Source organism: Myotis lucifugus, unplaced genomic scaffold (assembly GCF_000147115.1).
Source record: "Myotis lucifugus unplaced genomic scaffold, Myoluc2.0 scaffold_99, whole genome shotgun sequence".
Taxonomy (NCBI): Eukaryota; Metazoa; Chordata; class Mammalia; order Chiroptera; family Vespertilionidae; genus Myotis; species Myotis lucifugus.
The window spans coordinates 107,690-126,635 of record NW_005871147.1 but is presented as its reverse complement, the minus strand read 5'-3'; the positions used below and the strand labels follow the sequence as shown (position 1 = coordinate 126,635).

At 46.8% G+C, this 18,946-nt stretch overlaps 3 protein-coding genes across 7 annotated transcripts in view; 2 read left to right on the top strand and 1 right to left on the bottom strand.

Moving 5' to 3' along the window:
- The window catches only part of DDX42 (DEAD-box helicase 42), a 36,561-nt gene extending 27,130 nt beyond the window's left edge, over positions 1–9,431 (top strand). For all 5 annotated transcript variants that reach the window (XM_023756754.1, XM_014458680.2, XM_006092155.3 and 2 more), the window contains 8 exons: positions 146–245; positions 858–905; positions 1,431–1,528; positions 2,423–2,699; positions 3,883–4,109; positions 5,380–5,490; positions 7,252–7,353; positions 7,941–9,431. In XM_023756754.1, the coding sequence (XP_023612522.1) occupies positions 146–245; positions 858–905; positions 1,431–1,528; positions 2,423–2,699; positions 3,883–4,109; positions 5,380–5,490; positions 7,252–7,353; positions 7,941–8,675 (1,698 nt within the window). In that variant the 3' untranslated portion in view covers positions 8,676–9,431. The remainder of the gene's footprint in view (positions 1–145; positions 246–857; positions 906–1,430; positions 1,529–2,422; positions 2,700–3,882; positions 4,110–5,379; positions 5,491–7,251; positions 7,354–7,940) is intronic.
- A 177-nt stretch (positions 9,432–9,608) lies between these two features.
- FTSJ3 (FtsJ RNA methyltransferase homolog 3) lies at positions 9,609–16,610 on the bottom strand. The gene is made up of 21 exons (XM_006092151.3): positions 16,453–16,610; positions 16,212–16,304; positions 15,943–16,048; positions 15,616–15,662; positions 15,418–15,497; positions 14,696–14,795; positions 14,419–14,613; positions 14,208–14,323; positions 13,986–14,090; positions 13,799–13,899; positions 13,507–13,587; positions 13,269–13,415; positions 12,988–13,123; positions 11,782–11,963; positions 11,553–11,676; positions 11,204–11,475; positions 10,858–10,943; positions 10,678–10,777; positions 10,391–10,574; positions 10,225–10,319; positions 9,609–10,146 (listed from the first exon to the last, which is right to left on the bottom strand). Exons 2-21 carry the CDS (start codon positions 16,276–16,278, stop codon positions 9,954–9,956), a joined length of 2,517 nt encoding a protein of 838 aa, XP_006092213.1. The 5' UTR covers positions 16,279–16,304; positions 16,453–16,610; the 3' UTR covers positions 9,609–9,953.
- Positions 16,611–16,671: 61 nt separating this feature from the next.
- PSMC5 (proteasome 26S subunit, ATPase 5) overlaps positions 16,672–18,946 on the top strand; it is a 4,162-nt gene continuing 1,887 nt past the window's right edge. The window contains 4 exon segments of the mRNA XM_006092152.3: positions 16,672–16,820; positions 17,377–17,448; positions 18,347–18,416; positions 18,725–18,871. Of these exon segments, the coding sequence (XP_006092214.1) occupies positions 16,797–16,820; positions 17,377–17,448; positions 18,347–18,416; positions 18,725–18,871 (313 nt within the window). The 5' untranslated portion in view covers positions 16,672–16,796.

Below are 18,946 nucleotides of genomic sequence, written 5' to 3'. Positions count from 1 at the left end.
GGGGTTTTTTAGGCTTTGTCAAGGCTGTCAGACCAGGGTCTGTTGTAGTCTAAGACATATTAATACTTTTGCCAGGAACGCAGCACTAGAAAGTTGTTGTAAATGCCTTTGATTATATTTACTATTCATTTTCTGGGTCTCATAGGGCCGACTGATTGATCATGTGAAGAAGAAAGCTACCAATCTTCAGAGAGTCTCTTACCTTGTATTTGATGAAGCAGATCGAATGTTTGACATGGGATTTGGTATGCTCTCAATACCAGTTTCTTCTGTCCCTGATCTCATGATACTAGTTTTTCCCATGTCTGGACTTAGCAAATTTTTTTTTTTTTCTGTGAGAGAAGCTAAAAATATTCCTGGGGAGGGTTAGATTGTAGAGCTACAGCTAAAATATTAACTATTTTTAGGAGTTCCCTCAGGAAAAGTATGTTAGGTGTGATTGGGTTGAGGACAATTGAATATGCCTTTATATATAGGGGGAATATTGGTTTTATGTTTTACTTTTATTCATATGCCTTTGATTGTGGATGTCAAAGTCTGTGTTCTTAGTTGGGTGGATGTCATGTCATTCAAGGCCCTTTGCTTTCCTGTCCTCCTTCACTTAACCTGGTTGTGTGAAAATTCTAGCTATCTTATTGATTGAAACACTACTGGGCCTACCCCAACTGGGTGGAGGACAAAATGTTTTCTGCGTTTCATACTGAATGATAGATCTAGGAGTTTCAAAGTTTCCTTATTTCTCCCCCCGCCCTAATTCTTATAACCTTTCATATGAAGATTTTTACTAAAATGACTTTTCCAGGCATCCCAAACTGTATTGCAGAGTTATAATAATTGTACTGTTCTACTTCTTCCAGAGTACCAGGTGCGGTCGATAGCCAGTCATGTCCGTCCTGACAGACAAAGTATGTATGAAGCAGTTTATTAAGCCACATTTGTACTCAGAATAAGCTCCTCTATTTATTTTATAAGCACTCAGTTGTGGCAGCAAAAGTGATCATGTGTGTGTCCTGGTGAGAACTATAAAGGGTGCGATAGTGACAGTTTATCTGAGCTGCACAGGACCTTAGAGGTCATCAGTTATAATTCACTCATTTTTATAGATGAAAATACTAAGGCTGAGAATTGAGTGACTTGCTCCAATTTATACAGTTTTATTGGGTAGAGGCAATGCACAGTGCAGATCTGATTACTGACAACCCTGTCTTAACAGAAAATGTATAAAAATAGAGTAAGATCAAGCCTTTTTTCCTTAGTGAATCAGTTTCTTTGGTTTGCTTTTGTTTTAACTAAAGTTAAAGTTCAGGTAGGCTTATTTTTTAAAAACTGAATATTTTTTAAAAACTATTTTGAATGTCAGTAGGAAGCTTAATGGTTATTCAAAAAAGAAGTCATACTGTTTCTTTAACAAAATTTAATTTACCTTTTAGCTCTCTTATTTAGTGCAACTTTTCGGAAAAAGATTGAAAAACTGGCCAGAGACATCCTGATCGACCCTATTCGAGTGGTGCAGGGAGACATTGGAGAGGTAACCTTCGCAGGGCTGGATGGGACCTCAGTGATTATGGAGACATGGACCGAATTTCTTAACTACTGAGAGGAAAAATGTGTATTTATGGATGAGGCAGCATGTTTCAAACTTGATTTAAATTTAAATATCCAAAGAGAAGGGGAGCGCTGTTGGTTAGAGTGTGGTCTCTATATACCAAGGTTGTGGGTTTGATCCCCGCCAGGGCCCATACAAGAATCAGCCAATGGATGCATAAATAAATGCATCCATTTTTTAAAAAAAACATTTGTGGAGAAAAAAGAAACAAGCTTTGCCTAGAAGACTACCAGTCAGGATAGAACTGACATTTAAAATGATGGAGGGAGGAGACCTGACAGCATGGAGTGGGGGACTTGAATGGCCTGGTGAAAATGAGTTAAGGGTTTTTTCCTACCTGTATAGATGTGCTGTGTGGGAAATTTCTCTTGAATTGTGATTTGGAATTCAGTTAAGGCTGCCTTGAGAATTCCTTAAGTTGCTTGCCATGTTTATTAAAGTTCTGTGCAGTTAGCATTTTGACAGTGTCCATTCTTCATTTTTGAGTGTCTTCTGTGTGTGTGGATGGATTCTAGGAACAGTGAGTGGGAGGGGCAGAAAAGGAGCTTAATTTATTAAGAATAATCTGAGTAGTAGGCATATAAAGAATATTGCGATTAGCAGATTAGTTGGTACGTGTACACATTAGGGGAGATAGCACAGTGATTGAGAAAGGGACCTAAGTTTCGAGTGCACTTGACTTGCTGAAGGAAGGCCCAGGAGAAGAGAGATTGTTTACGGTTCTGCTAGATGCAGGTAGAAAATGTGATGTCTGGTCCTTGTTCAGGTGCCCTGTGGCACAAATGTCACAATCCTGTTTCATTTCTTCCTTTTCAGGCAAATGAAGATGTGACACAGATTGTGGAAATTCTCCATTCTGGGCCTAGTAAATGGAACTGGCTTACCCGGCGTCTGGTCGAGTTTACCTCTTCTGGGAGTGTCCTCCTGTTTGTTACTAAAAAAGCCAATGCTGAGGAGCTGGCCAATAACCTTAAACAGGAGGATCATAATCTTGGGCTGCTTCATGGGGACATGGATCAGAGTGAAAGAAATAAGGTCATTTCAGACTTTAAGAAAAAGGACATCCCCATCCTGGTGGCCACAGATGTTGCAGGTAGAATATGAATTTCCCCAATAACCTTAGGTTTCTGTGCTGTAAGGATGCTCCGTCTTGCTATACAAGACCTATAATACCTGATCAAGCTGATTGAGGGTGCTCTGCTGGCCTGGCTGGCCATACCCCATGGAGCAATTTAGAGTACACTGATCATAACCAGAAAGAGGTTAATTTCTCAGCCTCAAGGCATATTTGAAGCTGATTTTAATTTTTTATATATTCCTGGTGCAAGACAGGCAATGGCAGGTTGTTATATGGCAGATGTTATATACCTTACAGTAGGTAGACCTGCATCATAGAATCTATAGTAGTGGCATTTGTTCTAGAAGGGTAACTTGTATCTCAGCTCAGCAAACTATGCACTTTGCCTAGATAAGAATGGAATTTGGGCCCGGCTGCAGTGGCTCAGTGGTTGAGGGTCGACCTATGAACCTGGAGGTCACAGTTTGATTCCCAGTCAGGGCATATGCCTGGGTTGCAGGCTTGATCCCCAGTAGGGGGCTTGTAGGAGGCAGCCAATCAATGATTCTCTTCATTGATGTTTCTATCTCCATCTCCCTTCCTCTCTAAAATCAATAATATATATATGATATATATGTAAAAGAATGGAACCTGGGTTCTTAGAGATTTAGCATTTGGGGTTACTTTGCTTTTTTGTTGTTTTTTTGCTTTTTTGTTTTTTTAAAATATATTTTTATTGATTTCGGAGAGGAAGGGAGAAAGAGAGAGAGAAACATCAATGATGAGCCTTGACCGGTTTGGCTCAGTGGATAGAGCGTTGGCCTGCAGACTGAAGGGTCCCAGGTTCGACTCCAGTCAGGGGTATGTACCTTGGTTGCGGGCACATCCCCAGTAGGGGGTGTGCTGGAGGCAGCTGATGTTTCTCTCTCATCGATGTTTCTAAGTCTCGATCCCTCTCTCTCCCTCTCTGTAAAAAATCAATAAAATATATTTAAAAAAAGAAACATCAATGAGAGAGAATCATTGATCAGCTGCCTCCTGCACGCCCCCTACTAGGAATCGAGCCCACAACCAGGCATGTGCCCTTGACCGGAATCGAACCTGGGACCCTTTAGTCCGCAGGCTGGTTCTCTATCCACTGAGCCAAACCAGCTAGGGAGGGGTTACTTTGGTTTTTGACTCCTGATGAAGAATAAAAGAATTTGGTTTATTATTTCAGCCCGTGGTCTGGACATTCCTTCAATTAAGACTGTCATTAACTATGATGTGGCTCGAGACATTGATACCCATACTCATAGAATTGGCCGCACAGGACGAGCGGGTGAGAAGGGTGTGGCCTATACCTTGCTAACCCCCAAGGACAGCAATTTTGCTGGTGATCTTGTCCGGAACTTGGAAGGAGCCAATCAACATGTTTCCAAGGAACTCCTAGATCTGGCGATGCAGGTGAGGGGCTGGGCACACTTCAGGTTGCTCCAAGTTGTAAAACTAAACTAGGTTACCAAATTCCAACAAGCCTGAGGCAGATAACCTAGAAACATGTCAAGGGGGGGGGGGGGGGGGGATAGTGCTTAGAGGTACTGATCAGTTTTGTAGGGCATTACAATTCATCTGGTTATCTTCTCATCCTCTCCTTTCAGCAGCATCTATGTAAGTGTAATTTCAAAGATGGCTTCTATTCCTCCCAAACAGTCTTCTCTTTTGGGGGCTAAAAATGTGTGACGTCTTAAAAAATTATGTACTTACTCCTCATAGACTTAGATTTCAGATTTTAGACCACACTGATTACCAGTCCAAAATTGAGTGAGCCATTCTACCGAATTAAATCTTAAGTCATGTTAATACATGCAGTCCCTAAATTACAAATGTGTTCAGAGTACACATTCTGATATCAGAGACTTACGTGTTTTTCAGATAGGCCAGCCTACAGCACTGTTACCCATAATGCGATTGTCATGTGGTCCTGAGAGTAAAGGACCTGTAAGAGTAGTTTCCTTCCCTTTCCTGGGTGTAGAGAGCCAATCCTAAACTGGAAGTTTGAACAAGATACATCTCTCTTTGTGCCTCAGGCTTCCTGTGCTCTCATACTGTCAGCTTCTCATCACCTTTGCCAAGCTTGCCCTGCCTCTCAAGAACTTTGGCATGTGTGCTTGTCAGTCAAAGCTCTAACCTCCCCCAGAGGTGTTTGCTTTCTGAAGAGAATGTGAATAAATCTGATTAGTAGTATTCTGGCAGTGATCTAGTTCAGTGAAAACTTCTAGGCTCTCTGGGTAAAATTTTATTTTTATTTATGTGACTACCAGTCCTGGGCCTAGAGTCGATTCTAATAAACCTCACTTCACATAGTTTTTTTTCCCTCTACTTCTGAACCCAGTAATTCTTTAAAAGCTCTGAGTTTTTATGTCCAGTGGTATGTATAGATAAATTGAAAACTAGAAAACAAATTCACTTTCCTCAAGGAAGTTAGAAGTGGCCAGCGTAACTAATCACTTCTCTTCTTGGAGGCCTGGGGGAAGGAGCAATAAAGGAAGCCTTAGATAAAATTCTAAACCTCCTGACAAATTGGTGGATTAAACTACCTAAAGGAAGTGAATCAGTGGTTCTTGGCTAAAGATGAAGCAAGTTCTTCCCTCCCACTTAGTTTCCTCTTCGATCTTATCCTTTCTCTGGCCCCTTCTCTCTACCCTGGCTTAACCTTGAATTGTGTTCAATGCAGAATGCCTGGTTTCGGAAGTCCCGCTTCAAAGGAGGGAAGGGCAAAAAGCTGAACATTGGTGGAGGAGGCCTGGGCTACAGGGAGCGGCCTGGGCTAGGCTCTGAGAACACGGTGAGTCCATACAATAGTGCCCTGAAGGCTGGTCCTGCGTCCTGAGTAATGTAGGACTATTCTCCTCTACCTGAGAAAACCTCAGTGAGTTCAGAACCCTGTCTAGAAGGAAGCTTGTGTTTGCTGGCTTACCTCTATGTTAATGCTGGTTCTTAGTGTTGTGACTTCTGTTGAAGAAGCACCTTGATGTGCTCAGGAAATCAGTCTAGATTAGCAGTGGTTCCTGGACTAGCAGTAAATGTAGACTATGCCCCACCGCAGACCTGGTGAATCAGAAACTCTGGATGTGGGACTCCACAGTCTGTTTTCCCAACACTCGCCTAGATAGAGCCTGCTGCTAGACATTGCCACAGGGTCACTGTGTAGATTCCAGTTGTATCTTGTAACTAAACTCAGGAATGATTTCTACATTCTCTGGGAAATTTCATCAGAGGGAGAGGAGAGAGAGAGCTTTTCTCACAAATCAGGTAACAAAGCTCTCCCTGACTCGCTATCTTAACTGCCTGTTTCCTGTTACTCTGATTCCTAAGCCAAGTCTACATTTCTGGATCATTATAGTTAGCTTGGTATCCTTGATAAATAATCTGTTCCCACATTACAGTAATGATGATGCGGATGACGCAGATGAGAATGATAGCTAATATTGAACACTTACTGTATGCCAGGTCCATTCCAAGCAGGCATACATATTTTTTTTTATTGTTTTATTGCTTAAAGTATTACAAAGAGTATTACATATGTCTCCTTTTTTTCCCCGCCCTTGACAATCCCCTGGCCTCCCCTACCCCCAGTGTCTTATGTCCATTGGTTATGCTTATATGCATGCATACAAGTCCTTCGGTTGATCTCTTACCCCACTCCCTCCTGCCCCCCAACCCTCCCCGGCCTTCCCGCTGCAGTTTGACAATCTGTTTGAGGCAGCTCTGCCTCTGTATCTATTATACAGTTTATAATGGTCTTTATTATCCATGAATGAGTGAGATCATGTGGTATTGTTCCTTCATTGACTGGCTTATTTCAGTTAGCATGAGGCATGCATATTAACTCAGTCTTCTCAGCCACTCAGTAAGAGTGAGTACAGATAAGAAAACTGAGGCACTCAAGGTTACACACTGGTAAGTGACAAAGCTAAGGTTAAGACTCAAGGGTCTGGATTCAAAGTATGTGCATACTGCTATGTTGCCTTTCCATCTTTAATATAATCTATATATATAAAAGTCTAAGTGACCGTTATGACCAGATGACTGGCTGGTAGCTATAATGTGCACTGACCACCAGGGGGCAGATGCTCGGTGCAGGAGCTGCCCTCTGCTGGTCAGTGCGCTCCTACAGCCAATCTCCCACTGCCAGCCAACCTCTCATGGTCCCTCCCCCAGCCGGCCCAATCAGCCTTGATTGGCCCTGATCGCTAGCCAGGCCGGGGGACCCCACTGTGCATGAATTTGTGCACCAGGCCTCTAGTTTTTACATAATTACATAAACATGTTCATGTTTGTGTATAAATAATGCCACATAATCAGCTTTGGGCATAATCCAATCTCATTTCTCATTATTTATGATTAATTTCCAGAAATAGAAATACGGGGTTGAAAGGCATAGTGTTTCTAAATTATTCATCATTACCACACCTTTTCTCACAAAACATAACTTCCTAAAAAAAATCCTGTTCCCTTTCCCACTTGTTTTCAGTATGTTGAGGCCTAGTCTATAGCAGGGGCTTTCCTACTTTGCGTCCATTCTTACAGTGTGCTTATTTTTTAGGACCGAGGAAATAACAACAATGTAATGAGCAACTATGAGGCCTACAAGCCCTCCACAGGAGCCATGGGAGATCGGCTGACGGCAATGAAAGCGGCTTTCCAGGTATGAGATCAGCATTTAGTTAAAAGAGCTTCAGCAGTAATTCTTGGGCAATGACGAGGGGGGCTAGTCTTGAGATGTAGCTGGGCTTGTGCGCTTGATACTGGATTTCTCTCACTGCTTTCCATTTTGAACATAAACTGTAGCTAATCTAGAGATGCAGGTGTAGAGGCTACAGAAACCCCTCTTGCTGTCGTCTGCCTCAGGCACGCTGAGCCCAGGACTGGGGTACTGCAGCAGGATTGCTGTTCCCTTCTGCCTCACCAACCTACTGAGTTGCCCTCCTCAAAGGCTACTGCTATCTGGTTGACAGTAATATTTTAGCTAAGACAAATTTGATCCTGTATCTAGGGAACTCTTCTACCTTTACCCCTCCAGTTAGCTGGCCTTTATTTACATATTTTATCCATCTCCAGATTAATACGCACAGAAGCCACAGGATTGTGGGGCTGTCAGGATGCTAAAGTCACAGGGCCAAGATAGTATGGATACTCTCGTGTGTGTGAACACCCTAGTTCCTGTATATCATTGCCAAGCTTATAAGTTTCTTGAACTCACCAATAACTATTTTCGTTCTCTTTCTCTCTTAGTCACAGTATAAGAGTCACTTTGTTGCCGCCAGCTTAAGCAACCAGAAAGCTGGAAGTTCTGCTGCTGGGGCAAGTGGATGGACAAGTGCAGGGAGCTTGAATTCTGTACCATCTAATTCAGCCCAGCAGGGTCTTAACAGTCCTGACAGCCCCGTTGCTAGTGCCACCAAGGGCATCTCAGGCTTTGGCAACACTGGGAACCTCAGCAGTGCCCCGGTGACCTACCCCACTGCCGGAGCCCAGGGAATCAACAACACAGCTTCAGGGAATAACAGCCGAGAAGGGATTGGGGGTAGCAATGGGAAGAGAGAGAGATATACTGAGAACCGGGGTGGCAGCCGTCACAGCCATGGAGAGAGTGGCAGTGGCAATCGGCATGGTGATAGCCCACGTCATGGAGACGGTGGTCGCCATGGGGATGGATACCGCTATCCAGAAAGCAGCAGCCGTCATACTGATAGCCATCGTCATGGGGAGAACAGGCATGGAGGAGGTGGAGGCCGACATGGAGAGAGCCGAGGTGCAAATGATGGCCGGGGTGCAAATGATGGCCGAGGTGCAAATGATGGCCGGAATGGTGAAAGCAGGAAAGAAGGTTGTAATCGTGAGAGCAAGATGGACCCCAAGGTGGATAGCAGTAAGATGGATAAGATGGACGGCAAGACAGATAAGACAGCTGATGGTTTTGCTGTCCCCGAGCCACCCAAGCGCAAGAAAAGTCGATGGGACAGTTAGATGGTATGTGCTGAAGTGTGAAATCCTTTGTTATTTTTAGAAAGATTTTTGGTAATTAGGTGTCTCAGGGCTGGGTTGGGTGGGGCCCAAGGTGTAAGGACCCCCTTCCCTTAGTGGGTAGCTGGCCCTTGGAGACATTACCCCTTCATCTGGATCGTTTTTTGGATTATTTTGGGGGGCTGCTTTGATCATAAGCAGTGAGAGCTGGGAAACTTCTTTTGGCTCTGGGTTTGTCGTGAGGGCCTTATAGGATATAAAACTCTAGGTTTATATCATGTAGTGTATTTTTTACTGTCAGCTTATAAACATCTATAAGTAAAAATCTTTTTCTTAGCCATGTGCCCAGGCAGTCCCTTTTGGGAGTTGGCTTCTGCAAAGCCAGTCCTTTGAGGTGTTAGGGATGTTTGGGAAGCACTTTGGTGTTTCCATACATTTGCAGGGAAGGGAGGTATCTGATTCTAAGTGGAGTTGATGCTCAGGTTTGTATCCAGCCCTGAGACAGGAAGAAGCAGCCTGTAGTAGGAGCCCAGAGCCACTACTATTAAAAGGTGAAAGATGATCCTAAAAACAGGATTGCTCCAGGTCTGAAGTGTTGCTAAATTTAAAACCCCAACAGCTTTTAACTGTCTTCCCCTATTTCATTGTGTGTTGTTTTTTTTAACTTGCCACAATGGTAGAAAAATCTTTTGCGGAAATGATTTTGATGATTTTTGTTCTATGTTGTTTATAAAGGAAATATACATAATTCAAATTTTGTGACTTTGTGAAAGTTTCTTTAAGATGTGCATTCTTTTCTGCTTGCTCTAGTAAATGTTTTACTACTGGGACCTGTGGATTGTCTGTCATTTCTACCTCAGGAGTCAGAACATGCTAAATAGGATTTAGAACAGTGCAGCACCTAAGTTAGCACTTAATGGGAAGGCAGAAAAGACATCTATAATCATGGTTTTATTTAAATGTCAATGGAAGAGGATGGAGAGACCCGAGAGGCCCAGAAATAGACTAGAGTGAATACCACCTCAACACTCAAGTTCCCTTTTATGATTTAAAAAAGTACCCTGTCTTCTTCATGGAAGGGTTGTGGAGTCCAACAGGGCACTTCGGCAGTGCTTTCACAAGAGGCAGATGTCCTCACCGCTCAGAGCACCATGAGAGTTCTAGGTACCCCACACCTCACCGTCTTTTCAGATGACTGTGATGCAAGCTGGTAACGGAGGCCAGAGTAAACTGCAGTCGCTTCTCCATACACTGCCTTCTCAGAGGCCCTGGTGGCTCTGCTTACTTCCGCCTGTTTTTTTTCTTCTGCTCCTTCCGTTGCTGTGCTCTTTGGTCCTTCTTCATCCTTGAGTCCACCACTTTGAAATGACCTCTGACTCCAGCTGGCCGGCGCACTTTGCGGCCCACACCTTTTTTGGCTACGACATAGGTGACCTGGCGTTTCTCCTTGCCAAGCCCAGCCTTCTTGTAGAGACTGTAAATGGAAGAGACAGTTGGCTTTCTGGCACTTTTTAACCCCTATGTATCTTTGTGGGTGACCTCCCCCAATTACCTTCGAAGCTGTGCCACTTTCTCTCGTTCCGAGATGTCCACCGTGTTCACCACAGCTTCTGCTTTCTTCTTGGTTTGTTCCAGCTTCTTCAGCATCTGTGTGAGGCCCTCAGTCAGGTTAATCTCTTCCCCACCTACCCCTCATCTTGGGCAGCCCCAATACTTACCCTGCGTTTCTTTCTGGCTTTAGCCTCAGCCACTTTCTTGATGGGACGTGCATTGATTTCTCGCCACCGTTTCCGATAATGCTCCACCTCCTTCTTGTCAATAGGCAATTGCCGTATCCTGTGCTGCTTTTCCTCCTGCACAAACCACTCTGGAAGCTCGCCTTCATCCTCATTAAATGTATACCTAGGTGGAGAGGATACAGCCTAATGACACTCCATGCTTTGTAGAGAAGAAACCACCACTTACCCCCAAACTGGGCGACTTCTCGTGATTTTCTTCCCCTTACCGGCTGAAGGAATTATCTATGAGGTCTCTCTTGGCCTTTTTGGAAGAGGCAATAATAGCACCTAACGCAAGGCCTTCAGGGTCCAGTATCCGATGTTTCACTACAGGGGGAGGAGAAAAGTCCAGGTTCGATTCCCAAACATCCATGGTCTCCCATCCCACTCGGTGCAGACCCACTCACCTGGGTCCTCAATAGGCACGATCTCAAACCCATCATCCTCTGACTTAGGCCCACGGCCTCGCTTCTTACCATGGCGTGGTTCCCAGCTGCAGAAGAGAAGAACCATGTGTCCACCATCACTCCACATCACTCAGACCCACTCCCACCTCGCCTCAACCCGGGTTCCTATTTAAGACTGCATGGATAACTTCCAGAAATCCTACCATGGCTGTACCAGTTAAATCAGAATAATCAGTATTTTTAAAGCTCTAAATCTACATGCAAGGTTGAAAACACCCAACTTAGAGAAATGGTTAGAACCACTGCTTCCTCATTATCCCTTCTCCCATCAGCTGCAACCACTCACCTCTCTTCATCCTCACTGCTGCTACTGTCACTGTCGGAGCTGTCATCTTTCTCCCCACCCCCAGGGCCAGTGGCAGCCTCTGTCCCTGGCGGAGCCTCTGTCTCCTTAAGGGCCTCATCCGGGCACTGGGAAGGTTTTCTCTCAGTCTTCAAACTAGAAGATGGTGGTGGTGGCAGCTGCGACTGCCCCTTCCGGCGGCTCTCATACAACAGCTGGGCCTGACGGATCTCCAGAGCCTCGTCAGCATCATCCTCAATCCCACTGAAGCCATCCTGTGATAGGGGAAATCCTCAGGTATCCTTCAGCAGGGAATGCCAATTCCGAGTCTTGACCCCAAGCCTCCTCTTACCTTTGAGAACCACAGGCTGGCTTGTTCTTCCTGCAGGACCCCCTTTTCCTCCAAAGGCACCAGCAATGGGTTCTCTTCTTCATCCTCCTCCCCTTTATCATCTTCTGCTTTAGCAAATCGTACACTGTAGCCCCAAGGAAAGTGGGTTAGTGGGCCAGTACCCTGGAGAACTCACACCCCTCCCCACCCAATGCCTTTGGCAACACCTGCAGACCAGCCCCCACCTTACCACTTTTGGTCCTTTAGACTCTGAGGATCTCTGACTCCTGCCAGCTCCTCTGGATCCAGGTCACTATCCAGAGATGTATCATCATCATCCTCACCATCTGACACATAGATGTCATCTCTTGGCAGATCGGACAGAAACATGTCTGCAGCACTCATATCCCCTTGTGTTACCTCCTCTAACAACTAAAGTTTGACAGAGAAACAGATCGAGGGTACTTAAAAGAACATACTGCTTTTTTGTGTCCATTATCTTAGTTTCAGCAAACACATTATCTCCTTTTACAGACATGGAAGTGATGGGGCTGTCAAAACCATCCCATTCCAAACCAGATCACTCATCTGTTCCACTCAACAGTCTCATCTTCAATGGTAGCAAAAATAGGTTTATGGAAAAGTATCCATAGCCTATATAGCATCAAATTTTAAAATATTCTAACACATTAATTTTCTTTAAAAACATTACCTCAAAAAAAAAAGGTTCCCCATCACTTTCTGAGAATGATATAATGTACGAATTTTGTTTCCACTGAATAAAGGAGCGCAGGCAACATTTTTATTCACCCCCAAGCCCTAGTAGGTAGGTTCTATTATTCTCTTTTACAGATGAGGGAACTGAGGCAAAACATGGATAAATGGTAGTCTGCTCCAGAACCACTACACTTTCCTGTACAACAAAGAAGACCTGGTTCCCATTCCCACACAAAAGCCACAAATTGCCTGTGACACTGCTTTTATTTAAAAGTCAAATTCCCTGTATTCACCATCCAGCAGCCAAGTGCGCCAAGGTGCTACCTTGGTCTCGGTGAACTGAGGAGCGTTGCTCCCCTCCGAGGGAAGCCCTCCATCACCGTGCTGGTAACCCAGTTACCCTGGCTGCATCTACCAGAAATAGCTTCTTGCAAAGAGTGCCTCTTGGTTCTTCTATTTTTACGTATTATATATGATACATACACATATGTAATATTCTTATAGTATTCACAAATCTTCCTAATTTCATGTTATGTTTATGTTTCTTCCTGGCCTTTGAAACACAAGGCTCTTGCTTGTTTTCCCAGTCACCCCTCACCGAGTCATATATTTACGGGTGGACACAGCAGCCATGAGCAGTGATCATGCAGCACACTTAAGAAAATGTTTAATCCCCGACCCCCTTCCAAATACACAAACAGATCCTCTGTTCTCCTCAAACTGTTCCAACCCGCCTCACCTGGTGACCCCGGATGGTGCGCAGGGAGAACATGCCAGTCTCCCCCTCATCTGCGATGGAAACCCCGGGAAGATCCATCTTCAGCTCCACACGCTCCCGCTGCTTTCTCTGCTCACGCAGCAACTTCTTTTTCTTCCTGAGGGGACAGTTGGAGGAATTATACCTGCCCAGCTCTGAAAAATTGCTCAACCATTCCCTCATTCTCTTCCTCCATCCCCACACAGAAACTCTGTGGGAGGTGAGGGGGGGCAGTTCCCCAAACTCTTCCCTGCTCTCCTCACCTCTTTAATTCTGCCACCTCCTGGGCCTTCATCTCTGCCAGGGTCCGATTCAATTGTTCCTCCTCTTCCTCCTCCTTGGAGAGCTGCCTCGGGGTCCCAGCTGTTGAGTCCTCTTCATCACCTTCCTCCTCCTCTCCTGAGCTGAGGCTGACAAAACAGCCCAAGGAGTTTGGTTATTTCCTAGACACGCCCCCGCCCCCAACACCCAGTCAACATCTGTGCTTCAGCTCCTCCTCACCTGATGTCCAACGCCTTTGCTTGCTCTTTCAGCTTCTTGGCTACATATCGCCGAAGCTTCGTTCTCCAGTTCAGTAGGGACCTGTTCCAGAAATACCATTACAGACCTTCAATCTCCCTTTGTCCCTGCTTCCCTCCTTTGTCATAGGCCCACACCCCAAATTTCCTATTTGAGTCACAAATCCTAGGGCTCAGGTTCCCAGCCCAAACCTCTAGCACAACAGCATTCTGTTCTGAGATCAACATCATGGCCTTCAAAGGCCTTTGGCACCTACACCACCCTCACATCATACCTAAGCTCCTTGCGCCCCAGCACTTTGATATCCTGACAGCACACCCGTATATCCTCAGTGGTAGCTGGATGCTGTGCCAACTCTTCATCATCTAGTGAAATCTGTTTGGAAGAAGGGAAAGGAGTTGGGAAACATTCAGGCCATGTTTCCGGGGTTCCCTTCACCCTCTCCCAAGTCTGGGACTCACTTCACTGGCTTTGGAGAGGAAGTCAACCGGATTGGCAGCTCGGAGGAAGTCAGTGACTGAGGTACGATGATAGAGAGTGAGGTCACCCTCAGCATAGCCTTCAGCCTTAGGGAGGGAAATAAAGAAGGTTGAGTGGTCCCTTATGTGGTGTCTATTGGACCCATCAGGCCCAATCTCCCCAGAGATCCAGGACCTGAGAGTGACCACATTACTCAAACACACCTTTGGTTTCTTCTTAGTCACTAATTCAGTAACTGTCTTGGCCTGAACTTCAACCTCCTTGAAGGCAAATTTTGGGTCAAAGAATTTACTGTCAACCTTGTCAGGAGCCAGGTATCCTAAGATGATAGGATATATAAGAAAGTGTAAAAAAAAAAAAGTGTGCTTTGGTAGTTAAGAAACGAGTCAAGAGAAAGAAGTGATGCCCACCCACCCTGGCAGACTACAAAGATCTCTGCAGATTCATGGCGAGAGGCCTGGGGCTTGGTGGCCTGGACATGGCGGAACAGCTGCTGGAAGATCCATAGCAGGGGCTGATAGTCACGGGAACGGAAAACCTTTGTGATGAAGCAGCCACCACGGGCCAGGAAATCACATGCCAGACGGAGAGCCATCAGTGTCAAATGGGCTGTGGGAGAGAGGGGATTAGCCGAGGACCAATGCAGCCTGACAGGGCATGCCCACCTCCACCATCTCCATGCCCCTGGCACCTTGTGAGTAAGCGTCATGGACCCAGCTAGCCCCGACATTGGGGGCCCCATCATTGAGCACAACGTCCACTTTCCAGGTCTTCAGCTCCTTCCTCAAGGCCTACAAAAGAGGGAAGGGGTTATAGCAACAGAAACACAGGAATAGCTACAGATGGAGGAGTCCCTGATTCAGTCATTTGTCCACCCAATCATTTGTTGAGTGCCCATCAAAGGCCAAATACTGTGCCTGGCACAGGGGATAGATATAACACGTCTGCCAGGGTGGCGTGGCTCAGTGGTTGAGCTCAACCTATGAACCATGATGTCACAGTTCAATTCCCCGTCAGGGCACATGCCCAGATTGCGGGCTCGATCCCCCATGTGGGGTGTGTGGGAGGCAGCCGATCAATAATTCTCCCTCACCATTGATGTTTCTATCTCTCTTTCCCTCTCCCTTTCTCTCTGAAATTTAAAAAAAAAAAAAAAAAGGAAAGAATACTAGTGAACCTTCCTGGAAATAACGTCACTGAAATCTCCGCACTTCTTCCAATTTCAAACACCTCATTCCTGACCAAATAAAGGCTGGAGTGGATGAGGCATATCCCAGGCTTACAGACATCATGCAAACACTGCCCAAGGCACAGTAAACATGAAAAGTCTCGCCTTCAGAAAATTTGGGTGAGAAGAGGACAGAGGTGGATGTTTGCATATAAAGGGGACAGGAAGAGAGAGATTCTTATCACCTGCCTACAGCGTTCCGTTGTGATGTCCTCTTGGAGTGTCACCACATTGGGAAGAGGCTTGATTGGTACCAGATCCACCCCTGGAAGAAGTCAGGTCAGAGTATTCCAAAAGGTTGCCTCAAGCATGAAGAAAGGAAACGTAGAGCACAACACCTTGTACTCCCACCCCTAAAACACCACTGAACCACTGTCACTCACCCACAATAAGACTTGATACAGGCATAAACTTGGCAGCCACCTGCAGCCTACGAAAGAATAAAGATTAAAATACCCAGGACTATTCCTTCCCAATCCTTGACAATATAAACCCTCCTTCGTGTTAGGAGGAGCCCTGCCAAGTGCAGTGGCCCGAGCACGTCCTGTGTACACGTTCCAAACCTCTGCAGTGCCCGTTCTGGGGAGTAAGAAACTGAGGCTGGTATTACTGTATCCCCCTCCCTTCCCCCAGTGCAACTCTCAGTCATCCCAGCCCGGGTGGAACCCAGAAACCAGCCGCCAGGAGTGACAGGTGCGGGAGTTACGCACCATCCCCCCGGCGCCGCACACAGGTCCAGCAAGGCTCGGGCTTTCTGCAGGAATTGAAAGCGACGGTTCAGCTGAATCAGCTTGAAGGCAGAGCGGGAACGATAACCTGGGGGCGTCAACAAAATCAAGTCCACGAGGTGCTTTCCCGGCGGGATTTCTGCGGCCTCACAACCCACTGTCTCTTTTGCGAGAAAAACTCAATGTTCGGAAAAGGGGGCGAACCTGACAAGTCGCCCGTCTAGCTCGCGGAAGGCGCGACTGTGGCTCACCTGTCTCCTTGGCCAAGTGATAGAACTTGTCCCGCCGGCTCTTCCCGACTTTGCCCTTCTTGCCCATGGTGGGACGGGGCAGTGTCACTCAACCTGGGGAGAAAGGAGAAACCGGACGTCTCTTCCCGGAGCGCTAGACTCCGCTCGCCGTAGCAACCACACTCAGCGCCTTGCTCCACATCACTCGCTGCCAAAGCGCTTTCCACAACTCCAGGAGCAGCACATGGAGGCAGATACGTACTTCCGCTTCCGCTTGCGTAGCACGCGTCCCCGGCTCCACGTTTTCTGTCACTTGGAGCGTGGCCACAAAAAGTATTTTACTCTGTCGCCAGGTTTTATATAAACTGTAGGTTGGGACCAAGAGAGTAGACCACGTGAACTAAAACCGAGTTTCTAGAGACATTTAGGAGTTCTGTGCCCTTCCAACCTCCGGTCCCTCAGGGCCCTTGTTATTTGTTATTCCCCCGCGCACCCGGCCCATTGACCCGGAAGCACTCTCTGCCCCGTTTCCGGCTCCGAGTCCTTGCTTCTGCGCCTGCGCGCCGAGGCGGCTGGGATGCCGGCGATCTCCACTACAGAAGAAAGATGGCGGTTGATGGGCCTGAGCAGGTATGTGGCGGCGGCGGCGGCGGCGGCGGCTGGGCGGGGGCCGGGGCTGGCTGCGGAGCAGGAGTGATCCGAGGTGGGCCGCCGACTGGGGCAAGAGATCGGTGGGTCGGGGGTGGGTGGTCCAATCCAGATCGGGCCCTGCCTGGGACCGGATGTGCTGTGTCAGCGCAGCCGCCGGGGGGTCAGGGCCGGGCCGGGAGAGAAGACACGGCGGAGGCGGAGTGAGATGAGCGATGGGAGCGGGAACGGGCCCGTCTGCGAGTCGCAGGAGACAGGAAACGCGTCCTCCCTCCCGGCTCCGCCTGTGGTAATAGCACCCGGGTCGGTAAAGCGCCGGGCTCGGGACAAAGCGCTCCGTGCGTGTCTGTCGTCTCTGTGTCGTTCTGGTTCCTATGAGGGAGGCGGCATTCGCATTCTGCTTTTAGTTTAGTCATGGGGTCAGGAGGGCTCTGAAGAAATGCAGGAAGAGATTAGAACCCAAATCTGAAGCCTCTGTCCAGGCTGGAAGTGGCTTGGCTGTGTAGCCTGTTATTTAATAATTACACTGTGTCTTCAGATGGAGCTGGAAGAGGGGAAGGCAGGCAGTGGACTCCGCCAATATTATCTGTCCAAGATTGAAGAACTCCAGGTGAGACGGGCTCCAGAGGGACAAAGGGAACCGGCAGGGGGATGAATGGTTGATGGAATTTCAACAATCCATACAATCCCACTGGGGCCAGTGGGAGAATAGTTTGTTACACATCTTCCAGAGTCAAACAGAGAAAGCCATTCCTTTGGGTAGACGCCTGATGGAGAGGATTTCACATAAAAGGGAGGACACAGGCTCAGGAGCTGAGGTTTATCAGATGGGGTTTGGGGTAGAGTGAGTGCAAGGGGAGACAGAATTGAGTCTGGACAATGCCGACACCTGGGGACTGAACGAAAAGGAATTGGCAACACAGTGCTCTTGCCTAAAGAGGGAGCGGGGACCACAGAAATAAGGAAAATAACGAATACGCATTGGATGGAGGAAAGCCATAGGGAAAGTTTCTAAACTCCAGGTACATTTGCAGGTATTGTATATGGGTTTCATTTTTGAAATGCACTTATGATTTCATACAACAGTCCTGAAAAGAGGCATGGTGTAGTGATGCTATGCCCACTTGCAGTTGGTAACAGAACTAGATGTTTTAAATGGCTCTACCTAGCAGTTAATTGGCAGCAGGAGGGCTAGAACTTAGGCTTCTGACTCAAAGATCTTCCCACTGGAGCATGTTGATATGCCACCCTGCAAGAAATTGTCTACATGAGCCAGTTGTACTGTTGCCCCGTTAGGGTTTGTTCTTCCTGGTTCAGTGTTAGACAAGTAGCTTTTTTTGATCAGAGGGGCTGCTGGAGGACAGGCCAAGGCCATTAGCATCATGGTGAATCTGAAACCTGCAGGTGCCTGTGCTCTTCCCTCACTCGGTTCATACCAGCCTGAGGGTCTTGACCAAGATCTTAACCTCCTACTTTTTTCTGCCTTTTGAAACTTCTTTTCTCCACAGCTGATTGTGAATGATAAGAGCCAAAATCTCCGGAGGTTGCAGGCACAGAGAAATGAGCTTAATGCAAAAGGTGAGGGGGGAAGGGAAGAGGGAAGGTTGGCTGTGGGCAGTTGGTCTGACTTCTGACTGTTCAGATCTCCCTGAATTACCTTCACATTGGTGCTTTTGTTTTCTCCCAGTCCATGGATATGCCTTGCAATGGTATATAGTTAATCACATGCACATCTCTTTCCAAGCCCCATAGCAATCCCCTTACATAGAATTTTTATTTTCTTTTTGTAGCTTTCCCTTCCAAATGTGCTTAGTTCCTGGGTATTGAATTATCGGGGAGGGAACACCAAACAAGCTGGGTGACCACTATGTCTGTTTCCCATCCAGTTCGCCTATTGCGGGAGGAGCTACAGCTGTTGCAGGAGCAGGGCTCCTATGTGGGGGAAGTAGTCCGCGCCATGGATAAGAAGAAAGTGTTGGTTAAGGTAAAGGCAGCATCACCCCTGGGACCATCCGCTGCATTCCCATACCTTTGTGTGTAGCCTTCCAAGGACAGCATTCTGTCACATTATTTTAGGACTTATCGGTCTCCCTGGGGGAGGTTGGTGG

Excerpts from the sequence above, each read along its gene's own strand:
- FTSJ3 (XM_006092151.3), bottom strand. The coding sequence starts at position 16,278 with ATGGGCAAGAAGGGCAAAGTCGGGAAGAGCCGGCGGGACAAGTTCTAT. Across the intron at positions 14,324-14,418 it reads GATCTTTGTAGTCTGCCAGG|GATACCTGGCTCCTGACAAG; the intron begins GTGGGTGGGCAT and ends CTATCATCTTAG. Across the intron at positions 10,944-11,203 it reads AGCAGTGAGGATGAAGAGAG|CTGGGAACCACGCCATGGTA; the intron begins GTGAGTGGTTGC and ends TCTCTTCTGCAG.